Source organism: Notechis scutatus, chromosome 2 (assembly GCF_049901735.1).
Source record: "Notechis scutatus isolate UNSWTSFEM ecotype Mainland chromosome 2, rNotScu1.2, whole genome shotgun sequence".
NCBI lineage: Eukaryota > Metazoa > Chordata > Lepidosauria > Squamata > Elapidae > Notechis > Notechis scutatus.
Genome location: NC_142010.1, coordinates 1888283 through 1906237, shown reverse-complemented (window position 1 = coordinate 1906237; position 17955 = coordinate 1888283). Strand labels below are relative to the sequence as shown.

General features: G+C 39.4%; 2 protein-coding genes across 3 annotated transcripts in view; both read right to left on the bottom strand.

Moving 5' to 3' along the window:
* The window catches only part of LOC113426308 (uncharacterized), a 532245-nt gene that overhangs the window by 320631 nt on the left and 193659 nt on the right, over nt 1-17955 (bottom strand). Inside the window, exon 6 of one of the 2 annotated variants that reach the window (XR_015747402.1) lies at nt 2533-2571. The exons of the other annotated variant lie outside the window; for it this stretch is intronic. The gene's annotated coding sequence lies outside the window, so the exon portion shown is untranslated. Of the gene's footprint in view, nt 1-2532; nt 2572-17955 lie in introns of those variants that run through there. 2 annotated transcript variants of the gene reach the window in all.
* LOC113426300 (vomeronasal type-2 receptor 26-like) lies at nt 6742-16633 on the bottom strand. Its single transcript, XM_087958818.1, has 3 exons — nt 16559-16633; nt 8070-8196; nt 6742-7643 (listed from the first exon to the last, which is right to left on the bottom strand). Exons 1-3 carry the CDS (start codon nt 16616-16618, stop codon nt 6742-6744), a joined length of 1089 nt encoding a protein of 362 aa, XP_087814944.1. The 5' UTR covers nt 16619-16633.

The following is a 17955-nucleotide window of genomic DNA, read 5'->3' as shown; positions in this document are numbered from 1 at the left end:
TTCTCCAAATTATGACTTGGGAGGGAAAAATGAGGAAAATTATTCTTATAGTTCAGTAGCCAGGTAAGGAAAATAGTTACAATAGTAATAATAACATTTTACTCAAAAAGAAAGTGTGAAGGTTTCTTACTATTGTAACTGCTTCAATCTGCTGGAATAAACTTTTGCAAAACCAAAGTGTTTATTTTATTGAGTTACCTATTTGAAAAGCTAGTATATCATTCATATCAATTCACAACAATCCATAAAATGTAATTAAAATCATATCCTTACCCACAAGCCCCAGACTACATATGCTCACAGCTCCCATCCCCCATTCCTAGTCCAATGCTTGTGGGGCAAATATGTATCTTCTCACTCTTCCAGAATGTTATCAAGGGATGCTACCAAGTGTATAGGGATGTGGTGGTTCAGTGGCTAAGACACTGAGCTTATTGATCAGAAAAGTCGGTAGTTTGGCGGTTCAAATCCCTAGCAGCTTGCAATGGAGTGAGCTCCCGTTACTTGTCCCAGCTTCTGCCAACCAAGCAGTTCGAAAGCATGTAAAAATGTAAGTAGAAAAATAGGGACAACTTTGGTGGGAAGGTAACAGCGTTCCATGAGCCTTCAATATTTAGTCATGCCAGCCACATGACCCCGGAGTCATCTTCGGACAGCGCTGGCTCTTTGGCTTTGTAATGGACATGAGCAATGCCCACTAGAGCCAGAAACGACTAGCACATATGTGCGAGGGGAACCTTTGTCTTTACCAAGTGTATATTGTGTACGTTGTGATTATATTATATTATTTCTTCCTATTATACCACCCTGGAGATGACTAACATCTGGATTCAAGTGCTGGATTAGCAAGATGTATTACCTATCTGACTTTTTTAAACCTAGATATTTGCTACAGAATATTCATGGCTTTAGAGTTATTGTCCTATATTCTACAGTTAACTACAGTAAATGTGATTCCTCTGTGACTAAACATTAACTTATCACATAAAGTCTCTCCCCTCCTTGAGTTTGGTTTTTAAAATGTATTTTATTTAAACCAAAAGGAATAGGGAAGCCACAAAAGTGTTAAAGAGTAGAAAGAAAGAGTCAAGAGGGTGGTAGGAATTATAGAGTAAATGTAAGGAAGGGGAAGAAACAGTGGGGAGAAAATACAAGAGATCTCACTCTGTTCTAAGGTATTCATTCAATCACTTTATTGGGAGTTACTGCTTAACTATTGTTAATAAATAAATAAAATAAATATGAATAAATATGTTGCTGACTCCACAGTCCCAAGGCAATAATTATGAAAGCAGGCAGAACCCATCCAGGCAAGATTCATCATGGGACAGTGTTGGCAATGCCAGGTGTTGCCCAGTGTTGAGGCTGACACTTGTGGAAGAACTTACAAGGAACTTTGCAAACTCAGGTTTTACAAAATCATCATGTTCCCCAGGAGTCTTTACTCTAAATCAAGGGGCTTCAAACATGACAAGTTTAAGACTTGTGGACTTCAGCTCCCAGAATTCCTGAGCTAACATAACTGGAAGAGGAATTCTGGGATTTAAAGTCCACAAGTCCTAAAGCTGTCACATTTGAAGACCCCTGCTCTCAAGGAAATTGGGATGAGCAATAATGGCTTGCTTTTCTCTCAAAGTGAGGAATAGGAGAAGTGAAATCATTCCTAGAAAAAACATTGGAGCAGGTAAAATCAATCACCAGAATCCTGGACATGCTGACAATTACCTTTTCAGTTGGTGAGTTGGAGGCTTTGAGAACGAAAATTGGTACAATCGACCTGAGATTCCAGACATTATTCCAGTAATCCAATAGTCTCCTGGTTTGTAGTAATGGAACCATTCCTTTTCTTCTATTATCACCTTAAATGGACATTTCATCAGCATACTGGCACAGGGAATTTGAGACAGAAGCTGAAGCAGAAAAAGCTGTACATGCAGCAGCAGCAACATTTCACATATCCTGCAAGAGATCCTTCCTACATTTCTTTCTTCAGCACAGAGTTAAATCTCAGAGATCACAGAAGACCACAATTACAGTGAGGAAGATCCAGTTTGCACCCAAATTTGGAAGTTTTATCTTCCAACTTTTAGACTGCTATAGTATTTGTCCAGCTTTACTCCAACCTCTGCCCTCATCACTGAAGGAGGCGGTTACAAATCAGATTATCAGGTGCTGTCTATCCCATTGGTTGTCACATTGATTGGCAACTAACTGTGGTGGTGGAAATCCCAAAGGAGACTAAATAATAATGGTTTTTAAAACGAGAAGGGGAATTTGGAATGAACATTGCCGCAAAAGTGGGCAGTTGGAGAAAAGAGGTTTTTTTTACTCAGGAGAATAATTCTAATTTGAGAATCAAGAAAGGAACAATTCAGGGAAGTTTGATTGTTTATTAGTCTGCAAATTTATTCTTGATATTCTAAACAGAGGTGGCATTCAGCAGGTTCTGACCAGTTCTGGAGAACCGGTAGTGGAAATTTTGAGTAGTTCGCAGAACTGGCAAATACCACCTCTGACTGGATTTTACAGTATCCTTCCCCTGCCATGCCCACCAAGCCACACCCATAGAGCCTGTAGTAAAAAAAAATTGAATCCCACCACCGATTCTAAAGCTTAAAATGTTTTAATGTTCTTGAACTAGGCCATGAGCCATTATCAGTGGTGGGATTCAATTTTCTTTACTACTCGTTCTGTGGGTGTGGCTTAATTGGCATGGCAGGGGAAGGATACTGTAAAATCTCCCATTAGAGGTGGGATTTGCCAGTTTTCCAAACTACTCAAAATTTCCACTACCGGTTCTCCTGAACAGGTCAGAATCTGCTGAATACCACCTCTGGCCATTATACTTCCTTCTTATTCTCTCTGATGTGGATGAGGCCATCTTTCTCAATGAAGGTTAGATACTCTAGAATGGTTAATTCCAGATCATGATATATTGAGCAACCTATTGGAGACCCCTGTTACATGTTTTCTATCTTTCAAAATGTGGACTACTATCAGTCTTCCTAGTTACAAAGATGATCTAGTCAAAATTCCCTGGTGTATTAATCTGAAAAATAGCTCGTTACTGACTTCTTCATGGTGTGGTGATATTTTCTGTTTCTTAGATAGGAAAACTAATAGGGAACCAAGAGATGATGTTATATCAGTACAATACCAACAATAGCTGAAGGTGAATGGCTAAATAGCATGAGCTGAGCCCATGGCCAATGCCATATGATGCGCAGGTATGAGTCCTTCTGCTAAGTGTGCATCTGAGACCTCTCTCCATTGCATCCTCCAAAACCATTTAATGGAGTATAAATTAATTATATATATTGTCTGGACAATCAATTGCTTCAAGGATGAACATTAATCTGAAGCTTAGATTCCAAAGATGTAGATTCAGGGGTGGGTTTCTACTGGTTCAGACTGGTTGGGTGAACTGCTAGTTCTGATGATCATTTGACCCTGCTCAGCCACCCCTGCCCTGTTCCTGTGGTTTATTTCCCTGTTTTTGAGCACAGCTGATTCTCACGGCAGAGTGATTTGCTGTTCATCAGCTGTTTTACTCACCAGGGCTGCAGCAGAAGGTAAGTATTATAGCTAAAAATTGTCTTTTGTAAATGCTGTGTGCGCATGCAAAGCGCATGTTTGATGCATGCACTCTCACCGAACCAGTTGTTACATTAGTTGAATCGCACCACCATGTAGACTCCAAAGTATGGACTCCAAATATATGGGCCAGCTGTGGGTCTTAACAGACTCCACTAGTGAGCTCTGTGCTATGAGGCTTCCACCAGGTTTGAAGACAAGTGTCACCAAAAACTGATAGAAAACCCTGAGTGGCAAGACAAAATCATACCCACAGTTTATTACTACAATGGACTTTCAGTCTCATATTGTGTTAGACTCTGTACTTTGGAAGACCACCATCATCATTACAGTCTTGGTCATCAAGGAAGACATGGCAACTGAAAAAAAAACACTGAAAATGGTTTGTTGAAGGAGACAGGTCATTTTCATGGGGTGACCAATAAACAGAAGGGAGGTCAAGAAAGAAAGCAGGAGTGAAACCAGGAGGATGTAGGTGAGTTTCTGATTGTTGGCTTTATCTATAGGACTTTCTCGGTATTTAATGAAGATTCCCAGAATAAAGGCAATAGTTATGGCTATGGATAAAGCAATGACAAAGAGAGTCAGAATTTCTTTATAAGAAAATTATAATTTTAGGGATACATGTCAGCATTCCAACAAAGTTCTCCATCCCAAATTCAGCACTCAGAGACAAAGTCCATCCAAGTAAGAATTTATTAGAGAAGTCATAATCAAAGTCAATACGGCAGATGGTAGGGACATTTCCAAGTTAATCCCACTGCATTTTATTTCAAGTAGCTTCACTATGGAATATAAAATCCACAGATCTTGTACATACATACATACATACATACATACATCATATACCTTGCAACCAAAAGTGTGTGACTCTTGCAAAGGAATGGCAGGATTTTCCTGATGTGTTGTGAGGCAATCTTTTGATGGACACGGTGCATATGGGACACCACCAAGTGAATAGAATAGAATGGAATGGAATGGGATGGGATGGGATGGGATGGGATGGGATAGAATAGAATAGAATAGAATAGAATAGAATAGAATAGAATAGAATAGAATAGAATAGAATAGAATAGAATAGAATAGAATAGAATAACAGAGTTTGAAGGGATCTTGGAGGTCTTGTAGCTCAACCCTCTGCTTAGGCAGGAAACCATATACCATTTCATTCTTGTTGAGTTCATTCCTGTTGAGTGCTGAGCTTTGGACACTTTGATTTGGTAAATGATTGGAGGGAGGAAATGTTTCTCACCTTTGCAGATAACCTAGAAGTGGCTAGGGTAGGTTTGACACTAGAATGACAGAAATCAACATTCGGACAATTTAGAATCCTGATTTAGCTTAATGAGTGAAACTGCTCAGTATGTGAATAAAAATACATTTCAATTGCATTTGGAAGGGCTTTGCTTTTCCAATGCTTTCTGACTGAAAAAGAGATAGTTTAGAAGGCAGAGGTAATGACATTGAGAGACCTCATTACCAAGACAAGGTTAGATAAAAGTACTACTTAATGAGGTAATTCCCCATTAGGAGAATGAGTACACACAGTGAGACGTAGTGAGAGTGGTGAGGAATAACACACAATCCGCACACAGATACACTGTATAGTAAAATGTAGGTTTTACTTCCAGTAAACGGCTAAGCAAAGTTCAACAATCAGTCCAAGTCATTCACGGTTAAAGCAGTCAGTTTTCAATCCAGGGATAATCCAAATAACAAAGTCCAGTATCATAAACAGTTTAGTAACAGACTTACATCAAATCCAAGAATAATGACAATCAGCAACAGTCAATAGGGAAATGCAGGAAAGGCAACACTCTCAACAACAGGACAGAACAACCCAGGTTTCTGGCTCCATCTTATGGCCGTTTGAGGAACCACACTGAATTACAATTTTAACATTCCCTTAAAGAGACAGTATTAAAATGTCTATCCTGGTTTATATATTTTCCAACCCAACTGTTAGGTGACTTACATTCCTAAGATTACTGACTTATATCACATAACTTTCCTAATCTGCAGTACACTGAAAGACTGACTGACAAAAAGACAAAGAAAAGACAAATGCACAAAAACAAATTTATATATTTATAGGTAAAGCTTTAGGTAGATACAGGTAAAAATTTCCCCTGTCAGTCATAACCAACCCAAGGGGCAGTGCTCATTTTTGATTCACAAATGAAGAGCCAGCTCTATCTGAAGAATGCTTCCATGGTCAAGTGGCTAGCACGACTATACACCATAGATGCATGGAACATGGTTACTTTCCCACTAAACTGGAAACTGGCACCTATTCATCTACTTGCATTTACATGCTTTTGAATTGCTAAATTGGCAGGACACACAGACACACACATACACGCACACACTATATGTATATGGAAATGGATATGGATATGGACATGGCTAAAAACCAGGAACCAATTTTAGTACTCATAAGCACACCTTCATTGTCACATCAAGTGTTTACATGATTTCCACTGCAAAATAATTCAGAGTTGTACACATTTTTCTTTTGATTGAAGACTGTCAAAAATAACAATTAGTCTCATTAATTTATTCAGAGAAAAAGGTTAAAATTGCTCCAATGTTCATGTTGATATTTTATCTATTCTTAATATATGGAATGTTAGCTGTCTCCCTGTTTTTCTCTTTCTCAACCTACCCCATCTATCTAACTCATTTATCTATCTATGAGTGATCTTACATTATCCAGCTGGAAGAGACCAATCAAATATATATTTGAAATTAACTGTTTTTTTAATAGTCAGAACATCATCCCAGAAAATGAAATATAACACCAAACTGTACAGCAACAAAAACACACATCATTAGCCATAGTCCTTACTTTAGTCTAAAACCATATCAGAACATCTCTGGTAACATTTTATCTCACCTGGTTTCAGAAATTTTATTAATGTCATTGATGATAGTTAATATTTAACATGAATTCAGATTGTGACAATTAAGGATATGATTAATTGAAATAGTTTGAATTATTTTAGCAACTTTACTACTCAATTATTATAATTCAAAATTCACATGGAATGAAGAAAGATAAGTGACAACACATAAAACATTACTTCAAGGTATGGGATTTTACACTGCATGTATACTGAACAAAAATAAACACCAACATAAGGAGCCTTAATGAGTTTTCATCATCAGATGTTCCTTGGTATTCATGTCAGGTCTCAGTGTAATAATGTAGCATTTGGGGATAAAAATGCAGCCCAGTAAACCCAGGCTGGAGGCCAGGAGGGAGAAGATCTGCACGGCTACCATGTATTTCCCTTTGGTGCTCAGGTAGGTGGGGACAAAGGAGATCCACACACTACAAAAAACCAACATGCTGAAGGTGATCAGTTTGGCTTCATTGAAGATCCCTGGCAGATTTCGAGCCAGAAATGCCACCAAGAAACAGATGGCAGCCAGAAAACCCATGTAGCCAAGGGCAGTGTAGAACATGGCAACTGAACCTTCGTTGCACTGCAGCAGGATGTGGTCTGGCTGGGAATGAAAGTCAGAATCTGGGAATGGGGGAAAGATTCCCAGCCATATCATACAGATGCCTACTTGAATACCAGAGCAGGATAAAACAATCGAGTGGGCCAGACTCTTCCCCAGCCATTTCTTCATCCTGCTTCCTGGCTTTGTAGCCAGGAAAACTACCACCACCATTACAGTCTTGGCCAGCAAAGAAGATACGGCAACAGAGAAAACAATACTGAAAATGGTTTGTCGAAGGAGACAGGTCATTTTCATGGGGCGACCGATGAATAGAAAGGAGGTCAAGAAAGAAAACAGGAGTGAAACCAGGAGGACGTAGGTAAGTTCACGGTTGTTTGCTTTGACTATGGGAGTTTCTCGGTATTTAATGAAGATTCCCAGAATAAAGGCAGTGGTTAGGGACAAAGCAATGGCAAAGAAAGCCAGGATGAGTCCCAATGATTCTTTATAGGATAAGAAGCTTATGCTTTTGGGGATACACTGATCCCGCTTCTTATTGGAATACTGGTCATCTGGACACTTTTCACAATGGGCTGCATCTGGAAAAAAAAATTGGCTAGCGTGTATCTGTTTCTGCTGCTGTAGGAACATGAAAACCTCATCAGAAATCAATTACTTCTTTTTAAGGAATAATATATTTCTGCCCAGGGATATTCATATGACACAACATTAGTTAAAATAACCAACAGCCTTTTAAAAGGCTGAAAATGAATGTGATTATCAGCTCTCAAAACTTGTCCTCTTTCCCAAAACCAAGCAAGAAAGTAACACCTCAATAGATTATTTTAGTGCTCACATCATCGTACAAAATTCGATAGTGATAGTGCTCAATCTTTGAAATGCTTGTGGATGCCTTCAAGATGTGTAAAGTTTTTTCTTGCTTCTTGATCAAATACCCCAAAAAAGCAATAGAGAATTTTGATTGTCTCCTGATGTTTTGTTGTTTTTGAAGCCACCTATTGTACCTTCTTGCCCAGAGAATGTTCCTTCCATACACAGAGAACAGTCGTAGCAGCAAACTGGGGCTCCCTTTCTCACAAGCTTGGAATAACCTGCAGAGCAACTTTCTGTACATCTTGAATAAGGCACCATCTAAACATAAACCAAAAGATTAATCAGGGCAATATATAACTTAGAGGCAATATATAAAGGGACGTGGTGGCTCAGTGGCTAAGACGCTGAGCTTGTCTATCAGAAAGGTCGGCCATTTGGCGGTTTGAATCACTAGCACTGCATAATGGAGTGAGCTCCCATTCCTTGTCCCAGCTTCTGCCAACAGCAGTTTGAAAGCATCTAAAAATGCAAGTAGAAAAATAGGGACCACTTTGGTTGGAAACTAACAGCGTTCCACGTGCCCTTAGTGTTTAGTCATGCTGGCCACAAGACCATGGAGATGTCTTTGGACAGTGTTGGCTCTTCGGCTTTGAAATGGAGATGAGCACCACCCCTTACAACTGGAAACAATTCGCATGTATATGCAAAGGAACCTTTACCTTTAAACATAAACTGAAAAATTAGTATGAATTAGAAGGGTTTACTGAAATCAACTGGCTTCCAAAAGTCAGGATCACATTGAGCAAATCAGTCAAGAAGTAGTGGCATGAACTTTAATTACTGTTCTTGCAAGGGACAAATGAAGGGTCATTCTCTTTCCTCTATCAATCTCCATTTTAGATCCCAAAACAGACTTGTTGCCTTATTCTTCTTTCCAAAGGAAAGAAGTTCCATTGCAAAAGGTGTTCTCCTTAGCGCATGTATGAGAATGCCATAACTTGTACATATTCTTTCTCCATCTTAGCTTTCTCAAGAAGCCTCCAAAATCTCGTTTTCTCTAGAGTCCCTATCTTTATCTCCTACAACTAGTCATTGTATCATCATATGTAAATGACATTTTTTAGCTGCCCTCATTTCCCTTACCACATTCTTAATGATATCTTCCTCTTATGCAATTCAGTGGGCTTAACCCTTCTTATTCTTGATTTTCTCCCAAAAGTGCTTTTTCAAAAGAAAACTGATCTTTGTTTTCCCTTGAAGATGTTTCACTTCTCATTCCAGAAGCTTCTTCAGTTTTGACTGAATGGTAGGGTATGGAAGGATTTATATTCCTTGCAGTCATCTGGTTGTTAGCAGCCTTTCTGAAAGTTTTTGAGGCCTCTTGGAATTTATCTGTGCACTCAGAGTCATTTGAATAATGGAAATAGGTGTGGAACCTTCCTGGAATTGCTGAATCTATATCCTGTTTGCAACACAGTCTTTTCAGCAGTTCCAAATCCTTCCATCCTCCACCATTCAGTCAGAACTGAAGAAGTTTCTTGGATGAGAAGTGAAACATCTTCAAGGGAAAACAAAGTCCAGGTGCCTTTTGAAAAAAAAACTTTGGCACAACCGTGACCTGGATGACTGAGAATATCCATAGATATTTTGGATTTTCTGTTACTGAAAACAACATAATTTGATGTACTATAAATTATGGCAACATATTCCAGTTCAATAATGTAGTTTGGAAATACTGCAATATAATGCAGCAGGTTCCAGTGTGTGATAGATTATTTTAAGACCTCTAAAGTAAAATGATATCTAATACATTAATGATGCTTTAAATTCTCTTAGTTGGAAGTTATCTCAATTGGTCTCAATAAGAATTATTTCTGAGCAGAAAATTTACACATATGAAGATAAATAGAAGAGCAAAATCCAAGCAGCCTCAACTACTTTGTTAAATAAAGTTGGCCATTGGATGGCACTTTGATTGACAGAGATCTTGACTTCCGATGAGGATTGGCTTTCTACACTCCCAATTTTCACCCCCGCATCTGATTTGTTCCGAACTGATGTCCAGTGCATGATATCAAAGTCACTAACAGGAACTCCATTTTCATCAAAAGAAATCCCATCTCTGGAAATATTACGATGTTGGAAGTTCCTCAGGAACCTATGAAGCTGCCGAAACATAGAAAAAACTATTACAATTTGAGCCTTTATTCAATGTTTTTCTTGCTCTTATTCTGGATTGAATGGATTCTGAATAATTCAACCTCTTGAAATCATCACTACAGTGTGAACGAGATTTCATGGGAAGCTTCTTTCAGTCATTCTCCAGAAGTTTACAGCTCTTTGTTAAATATTGATCTCACATTTTTGAAAATATGGAATAGATAGCACCACCATCATGTACTTTGCAACTGGCTGACAAATTATATTCAACATGTAGTCCTCTTGGGGAACCCCATCCACATGGAGGGAAATAAGCAATGGGGTATCCCAAGCTTCCATTTTAGGCCCTGCATTCTTTAATGTCTTCAAAAAAGATCTAGGCGAGGGAATTTAAGGGGAACTCATCAAATTTGCAGGCAACACCAAGCTGTCAGTAAAAGGCAACACGTCAGAAGACAAGCACAAGATCCCAAAAAGATCTTGACAATTTGAAGAAAATGAAATTCAACATAGATGAAAGTGAGGTTTTCCACCAAGGCAAGAAAATCCAATAGTATAGGTTACAGACTATGTGAAACTTGGCTTAATGTCAGTAACTGTGAGAAGGATCTTGGAGTCCTAGTGGACAATCACTTAAATATGAACCAACAATGTGTGGCAGCAGACAAAAATGCCAATGCAATCCTAGGCTGCATTAACAGAGGGATAGAATCAAGATCACGTGAGGTTCTAATATCACTTTACAAAGCCTTAGTAAGACCACATTTAGAATACTGCATCCAGTTCTGTTCATCAACACAATATAAAAAAGATATTGAAACTCTGGAAAGACTGCAGAGATGAGCAACAAGAAATGATTAGAGGGCTGGAGGATAAAACACACCACGAACAGTTACAGGAATATGTTATGTCTAATCTAAGGAAAAGAAGGACTGGGGAGACATGATATCACTTTTCTAATATTTGAGGGAGGTCAAAACATTTCCCAAAGCACTGATAGGCGAGACAAGAAACAATGGTTGGAAACTAATGAAGGAGAGAAGCAACCATCAGTCCTTACCAAGATGGAGTTAGCGAAGTTTAACTTTGGGCTAGGAACGTAACAAAAATTGCAAAGCAATGTTATCTCTTTCAAAGAGTAGCTGTGGAAGCATATCCATTGGTTCAGGAGATGAGTGGATGAACCTTTTGTTGCCCCCAGAAGATGCTTTGATTTATACCTTGTTGCTATGCTACAAATTTTTATCCAGCAAAGTCCCATTTTAATCCAGAACAAACAATCCAGCTTAACTTTTTAGCTTGGAGACTATATCTCTTTGTTATCACAATAAAGGGTTTAGGATTGCTGGACTATTCTGATGCTTATTTAATTTTGAAAATTATGTTTTGTCACCATAGAGCTATATCTGTCATAAAATCATCACAAACTATCACAGGTTGTTTAACTTTGGAAGATTTTTCTCTACCATCTCTCTCTAACTCGCTGTCAGGGTTCCAGGTAATACGCCTGTTGCAAACAGGACTCTGAAGCAAGCAGATTCCTCAAATATCAGTTTTATTGGACATATCATATAGGCATAGGCTGGTGAAAACTGACTCTAAATGTTCCCATGGTTTTCACTTAATTAAAAGTAAAAGTTTTCCTCCCCTTTCCAAACAATCAGTTACCTTGTCCAATCAAGGTGTCATCCAGTTGCCTGGTGACTTCACTCAACTTCCCTCTGGCCATCAGTGGGAATGTCTTGGTTTCCAGGAGAAAGTATTTTGTTGTGGCTACAAAACTCCAGCTATCTATATTCCCTATCCCTCAGCTTTAGTGTGGCAACACTGAAGTATCAAAATGGCCTCAGTCAGGTCAGCTTCAGGGTTGACAGGGAGCCCCCCCTTAAACAAAGAGGACCTCTTGCAAAGGAAATAAAATATAGAGAGGTTACAAAAAGTTCACACTAACCTCCCCTTCCACACCCTTAGGATTTTGGGGGTACTGTCTGCCTTCACATCCAGCTCTACCTGTCTGCCTTCACATTCCAGCTCTTGACCCGGGTAGTCTTGGATAGTGGGTATCCCTTCCATTGCACTATATACTGTAAGCAACCTCTATGTAATCTAGAATCAAGGTTTTTCTTTACCTCATAATGTGTTTCTCCTTCCACCACTATTGGTTTTGGAGCTACGATTTAGCGGACTGATCTGGGAGCCTTCTGGCGGCTTTAACAAGCTGCTGTGAAAAACTGAACACACTTCCCCTAACAAGCGAGAGAGTCTAAGTTGTACTGTAACAGGGTTGATCATTTTCACTATGGGGAAAGGTTCTATGAATGTTTAGTGTCAGTTTAATGTCAGGGTTGCAAGTAATACTCCCATAGCAAACAGGACTCTGAGGCAAGCAGGTTCCTTAAATATCAATTTTATTGGACATATCATATAGGCATAGGCTGGTGAAAACTGACTTTAAATGTTCCCATGGTTATCAATTAATTAAAGGTAAAAGTTTTCCTCCTCTTTCCAAACAATCAGTCACATGGTCCACAAAGGTGTCATCCGTTTGCCTGGTGACTTCACTCTTCCTCCCTCCAATCATCAGCGGGAATGTCCTTCGTTCCCAGGAGAAAGTATTTTGTTTTGGCTACAAAACCTCAGTTATCTCTATTCCCCCTCCCTATCCCTCAGCTCCAGTGTGGCAACAGTGAAGCATCAAAATGGACAGGTCATCTTCAGGGTTGACTCTCAAATACCACTAACTGGACAACTGCTCTTTAGAATATCTCACCCCTTTCAACATCTAATTTAATATTGAGGAATTGGAAAGGGAGAATCAATGGAACCACAAAGGGGAAGAGTTACCTGCCATGGCTGTACAATCTGGGTTAGTTGATGGGATCCAGCTTGCATTCTCCTCTTATTCCATTGCGAGGAAGAGGCAGCACTGAGGACCCAGGACACAATTTGAATTATTTGGGAAATATTGGAGGAATCCTGAGACAGGATTCTTGCAATCACATCATTGGACGGGAATTCCCAATTCTCTTTTTCTCTGCATTTTTTCCAAACTTTCTTTGATAACAGAGGATTTGAATAGGAACATTGGAATGCTTCCTTTCCATATAATACGACCATAGATACATGAGATTTAAAGTCGTAATACTGAGTCCTTCTTTTTGTCTGGATGAGGAAGGAAAACAAAGCATGTTTATTTTGGAGATCAATCCAGTGGTCAAAAATATATACACTGAAAGCTGTCAAAGTTGTTGCAATCCACACCCTTCCAATCATGGATGTATTAGTCATATCAATTATTTGTATTATTGCTGCTAATATTCCCGAGGCCTGAAAATCCAGTTGGCATACTATAATTTTTATTTGACTCTTGATAAGAGAAGAGAACATTTTCCTTTTTTCTTGCATGAGAGTTTCTCCAGCACTTGTCTGCATATTTGCTTCTGGGACAGTTCCTGAGAGGACAATGCAAATCCCATTTTTTAGAGCGAGAACTTCCAAGCATCTTTTGAATTTTTCTCCTCTTTCATTGTCCTGAGAAAGGAGGCCAATCCACGTCCATTGGAACTGCAGGAGCAGCTGGACAATCGCTAAGTAAGGAGGTTCTTGGTTTGGGGTCATCCAATATGAAAAAGGGAAACGATTCTTTTGCTCAGCCATCTGGTTGATGACACTGTAGTTGATCTAAGATAAAAGAGAAGGTACTGGTAGTTTGTGCGAGTTTTAATGATGAAAGTCAGATGATAAATCTAAGGGCCTGGGAGATGTTTCAAATGATAACTGCATGAATTTTGTTAGTTCCCTTAATGTTCTGTCCTGTTGTCTGTATGCTTTGAAACCAGGTGTTACTTGTAGCCAGGTGTCATTCCTGGCTTGCGCTTGAGGAAGAGCAGAAAGAGGTGGGGTGAGATCTGATGGAGCAATTTGTTGGTATGATCAGAAGCACATTCCACATATATCTTTCTCCAGATTGTGTCTCAAGTTACCAAGCCCAACCAGAGAGGCATGTTTTCCACAGCTCGGCAAAAGTGCTTAGTTGGGGAATGTGATTTATGACACACCCTGGGAGGAGGAGGGAAACAGGGTCATAGTGAATAGTAAATTATGTAGAGCAGAGCCAACTGCACTTGGGAAAAGTGCCAACATGTTGCTCCTAATAAATAATTGGATTTCTTTTGAAACTTGGCTTGAGGCTCATGAATTAATTAGAGCATTTGTCAGAACCCTGACACCAGGGAGCTCTGAATTATCTGTGGGTAATTATCTGGTCACATTATAACTCTGTGGGTCACCCATTCACTCAGTCTGTTAGTCACTCAGAATAGAGCTGGAAAGTCTTTCAGTCCAGCAGGAGACCCTAGTCCAGGGATGTCAAACTTAAGGCCTGGGGGCCAGATCTGGCCTGTGGGATGCTTCGATCTGGCCCATGGGGCCACCATGGAAATAGCAAAGGACTAGCCCACAGTGCCTCTGCCAGTGAAAATGCAGCTAGAGAGGGCCGTGAATGGCTCTCCTGAGCTCCATTTTGGCAGAAGGGTATCCCATCTGAAAACGGAGCTCATTTTCACTGGCAGAGCATTCAGGCCACCACAGGTGCCCCCTGACACTAGTGACATCATGCGGGCCATGCCCACTATGGCCATGCCTCCCCCTGAGGTCAAAAACAACCCTGATGCGGCCCTCAATGAAATCGAGTAACAGCCCTGCCCTAATCCAACCCCCTGCTAGAGCAGGAGACCCAATACCATTTCAGACAAGTGATTGTCCAGACTCTTCTTTAAAAAACCCCATGATGAAGCACCCAAAATGTCTGAAGGCAAAGCTGTTCCAGTGGTTAATTGTCCTCACTGTCAGGAAGCTTCTCCTTAATTCCATGTTGTTTCCCTCCTTGATTAGTTTCCATCCATTGTTTCTTGTCCTGCCTTCTGGTGCTTTGGAAAATAGATTGACCTCCTCCTCTTTGTGGCAGCCTCTCAAATACTGGAATATTGCTATACACTCGTGGAATATCTTTTTAAACTGACAAACATATTAATTTATCATAGATTATTACTGCTTATTTGATGGTTTCATACATTGGGCTTGAAATATAGTTTGTTATATCTCCCTCCCCCCAGCAATTGTTTAATATTGGTATATTATTTCATTGTCTTCATTCATATTTTGTGGAGGCAAGTTGTTCCGCTGATTAATTGTTCTAACTGTCAGGAAATTTCTCCTTAGTTCTAAGTTGCTTCTCTCTTTGATTGGATTCCCCCCATTGCTTCTTGTCCTGCCCTCAGGTGCTTTGGAGAATAGCTTGACTCCCTCTTCTTTGTGGCAGCCCCTGAGATATTGGAACACTGCTATCATGTTTCCCCTAAGAAAATGTTTTCCTTAGATTTCACATTCTTATAGCTTCACCACCATTTGAATAAAACACTTCAGATTCCCTTCCAGTGGGCCAGCCTCTTCTGGAGCTCTGGAGCTCTTCAAAGATATAAGCAACCCATGGGCAATAGGATGTAGGAAGGAAGTGAATCCAGGAGGCTAACAAAGCAGACCCAGTGCCTATGGAGACCCAGAGCAGGATGTGGGGAGGAAGGATCTATGGGGCCCCCAAGGGATTATAGGTGAGCATGAGGTATCAGGGAAGACTTTGGGTGGCCTCTTCCAACTCTAGGCTCTGCATGGCCTTCCCCACTCTGAGATCCCTTATTTGCATTTAGCAACCTGTGCATTCAATTAACAAATGCATTGGGCCAATCAGGGAGGGATCATGTTTATTTAATGTGATTCAATTAAACGGATCCTTAAGTTATGAATATATATACACACACACATATACAAGGCATATGCATATATAAAGACACACAAACACATATACATATACAATGAATACACACACATATGTCTGTGTATATGTAGCATATACATACATGTGTGTGTCTGCATATGTGTATAATACATACATTGTATGCATGTGTGTGTGCATGTGTGTGTGTGTGTACACACACACATATATGGGGATGTGGTGGCTCAGTGGCGAAGATGCTGTGCTTGTCGATCAGAAAGGTTGGATGTTTGGCCATTCAAATCCCTAGCACCTCATGATGGAGTGAGCTACTTGTCCCAGCTTCTGCTAACCTAGCCGTTCAAAAGCATGTAAAAATGCAAGTAGAAAAATATGGACCACTTTGGTGGGAAGGTAACAGTGTTCTGAGTGCCTTCAGCATTTAGTCATGCCAGCCACATGACCAAGGAGACATCTTCGGACAGCACTGGCTCTTCAGCTTTGTAGTGGAGATGACCAATGCCCCTTAGAGCTGGAAAGGACTAACATGTATGTGTGAGGGGAACCTTTACCTTTACCTTATATACATATGTACAAACACACACACACTTTGTGAATTAAAAATTATTTCAGTTCTTCTAATATTTACTCTCTGACTTTCAATTTATTTGGAGAAATATATACAAGTGCTGCCTTCTAGGCAAATCTGAACAATTTATAACACAGAATTAATTTCATTTGGCTTTATACCTGTGGAATTTTATAGATGCTCAAGACATTGGAAATGTGATCAAAGAGTTCAGAATCCATCTCTTCAAGAATCGCCAGCAGGTTCTTTTGTCTTCCACATCTGTAGTTTGGGACGTTCTCCTGTCCCGTAGACAGCACATCCAGCACAGCCTCATATGTCATTCTTGCACTGAAAAAGTTCTGATAGATATTGTAGCCCAGGGTGATGTTGGGTAAGAGCCTTGAATTCCGGTTGACTTCATGAACAGCCAATAAGAAGGGCAGAATGTAGTAGAAGTTGTTCTCACTGCAACATAAGAAATTTCATCATCTTGTTTTGCTCTATATCAATGATTTATGTGATCAACTTAAAAGCAATTGTGTTCTTTTTGCCAATGACATAAAATTATTCTATTCTACAGATAATACTGTTGTTTTGCAAAGTGATCACGACTATGTGTCTGAATGGTCATCTATTTGGCAACTTCAAATTTCAATTAATAAATGCTCTGTGTTACATATTAGTAAACATAATCTGAATGTCAAGTATAAGCTAGGTGGCATTGATCTAGCAAATGACCCTCACTTTGTCAAGGACCTAGGTGTACTTATCTCTGACAATTTATCCTCCAAAGTTCACTGTAACAGCGTTGCTAAAAAAGCATTAAGAGTTGTAAATTTAATTTTGTGAGGCTTTTTTTCTGGAAACATTGTATTGCTAATTAGAGCTTATAAAACTTATGCTAGACCAGTTTTAGGGTATTGTTCAACTGTTTGGAACCACCACAATATATCTGACATCAGTACAATTGAGCAGGTTTAGAAGTACTTCATGAGAAAAGTCTTGCACTCTTCTGTATACAATAGAATTCCATAGGCTCGAAATTCTCAGTTTGGATAACTTAGAACTGTGTCGCTTGCAATGGGACCTAAGTATTGCATCCAAAAATGATACGTAGTCATGTTTTACCTGTAAATGACATTTTTGTTTTAATCACAATAATAGGTGCACGAACAACTGCTTTAAACTCAATGTAAATTGTTCTAAACTTGACTGTAAAGAAATATGATTCCTGTAATAGGGTTGTCAAACTCTGGAATTCCCTACCTGATTCGGTTGCCTCAGCTACAAATTTTCAGTTTCTGTCACAGATTGACTTCTTTGGACCTTACGTCATACTTAAGTGGTCAGTAGAGGAGGGCATGGATAAGGGCACTAAATGTCCCTGTCATTGTATTTTTTTATTCTCTTATTCTTGTTCTCATTTTTGTTTGACAAATTCCAATAAACAAACAAACAAACAAGCAAGCAAGCAAGCAAGCAAGCAAACAAATAGATAGATAAACCTTCAGTTTGGACTTTCATGAAAGCATGTCAAATTTACTGTAGCTGTATATCTATATAGTGCAACGTCAAA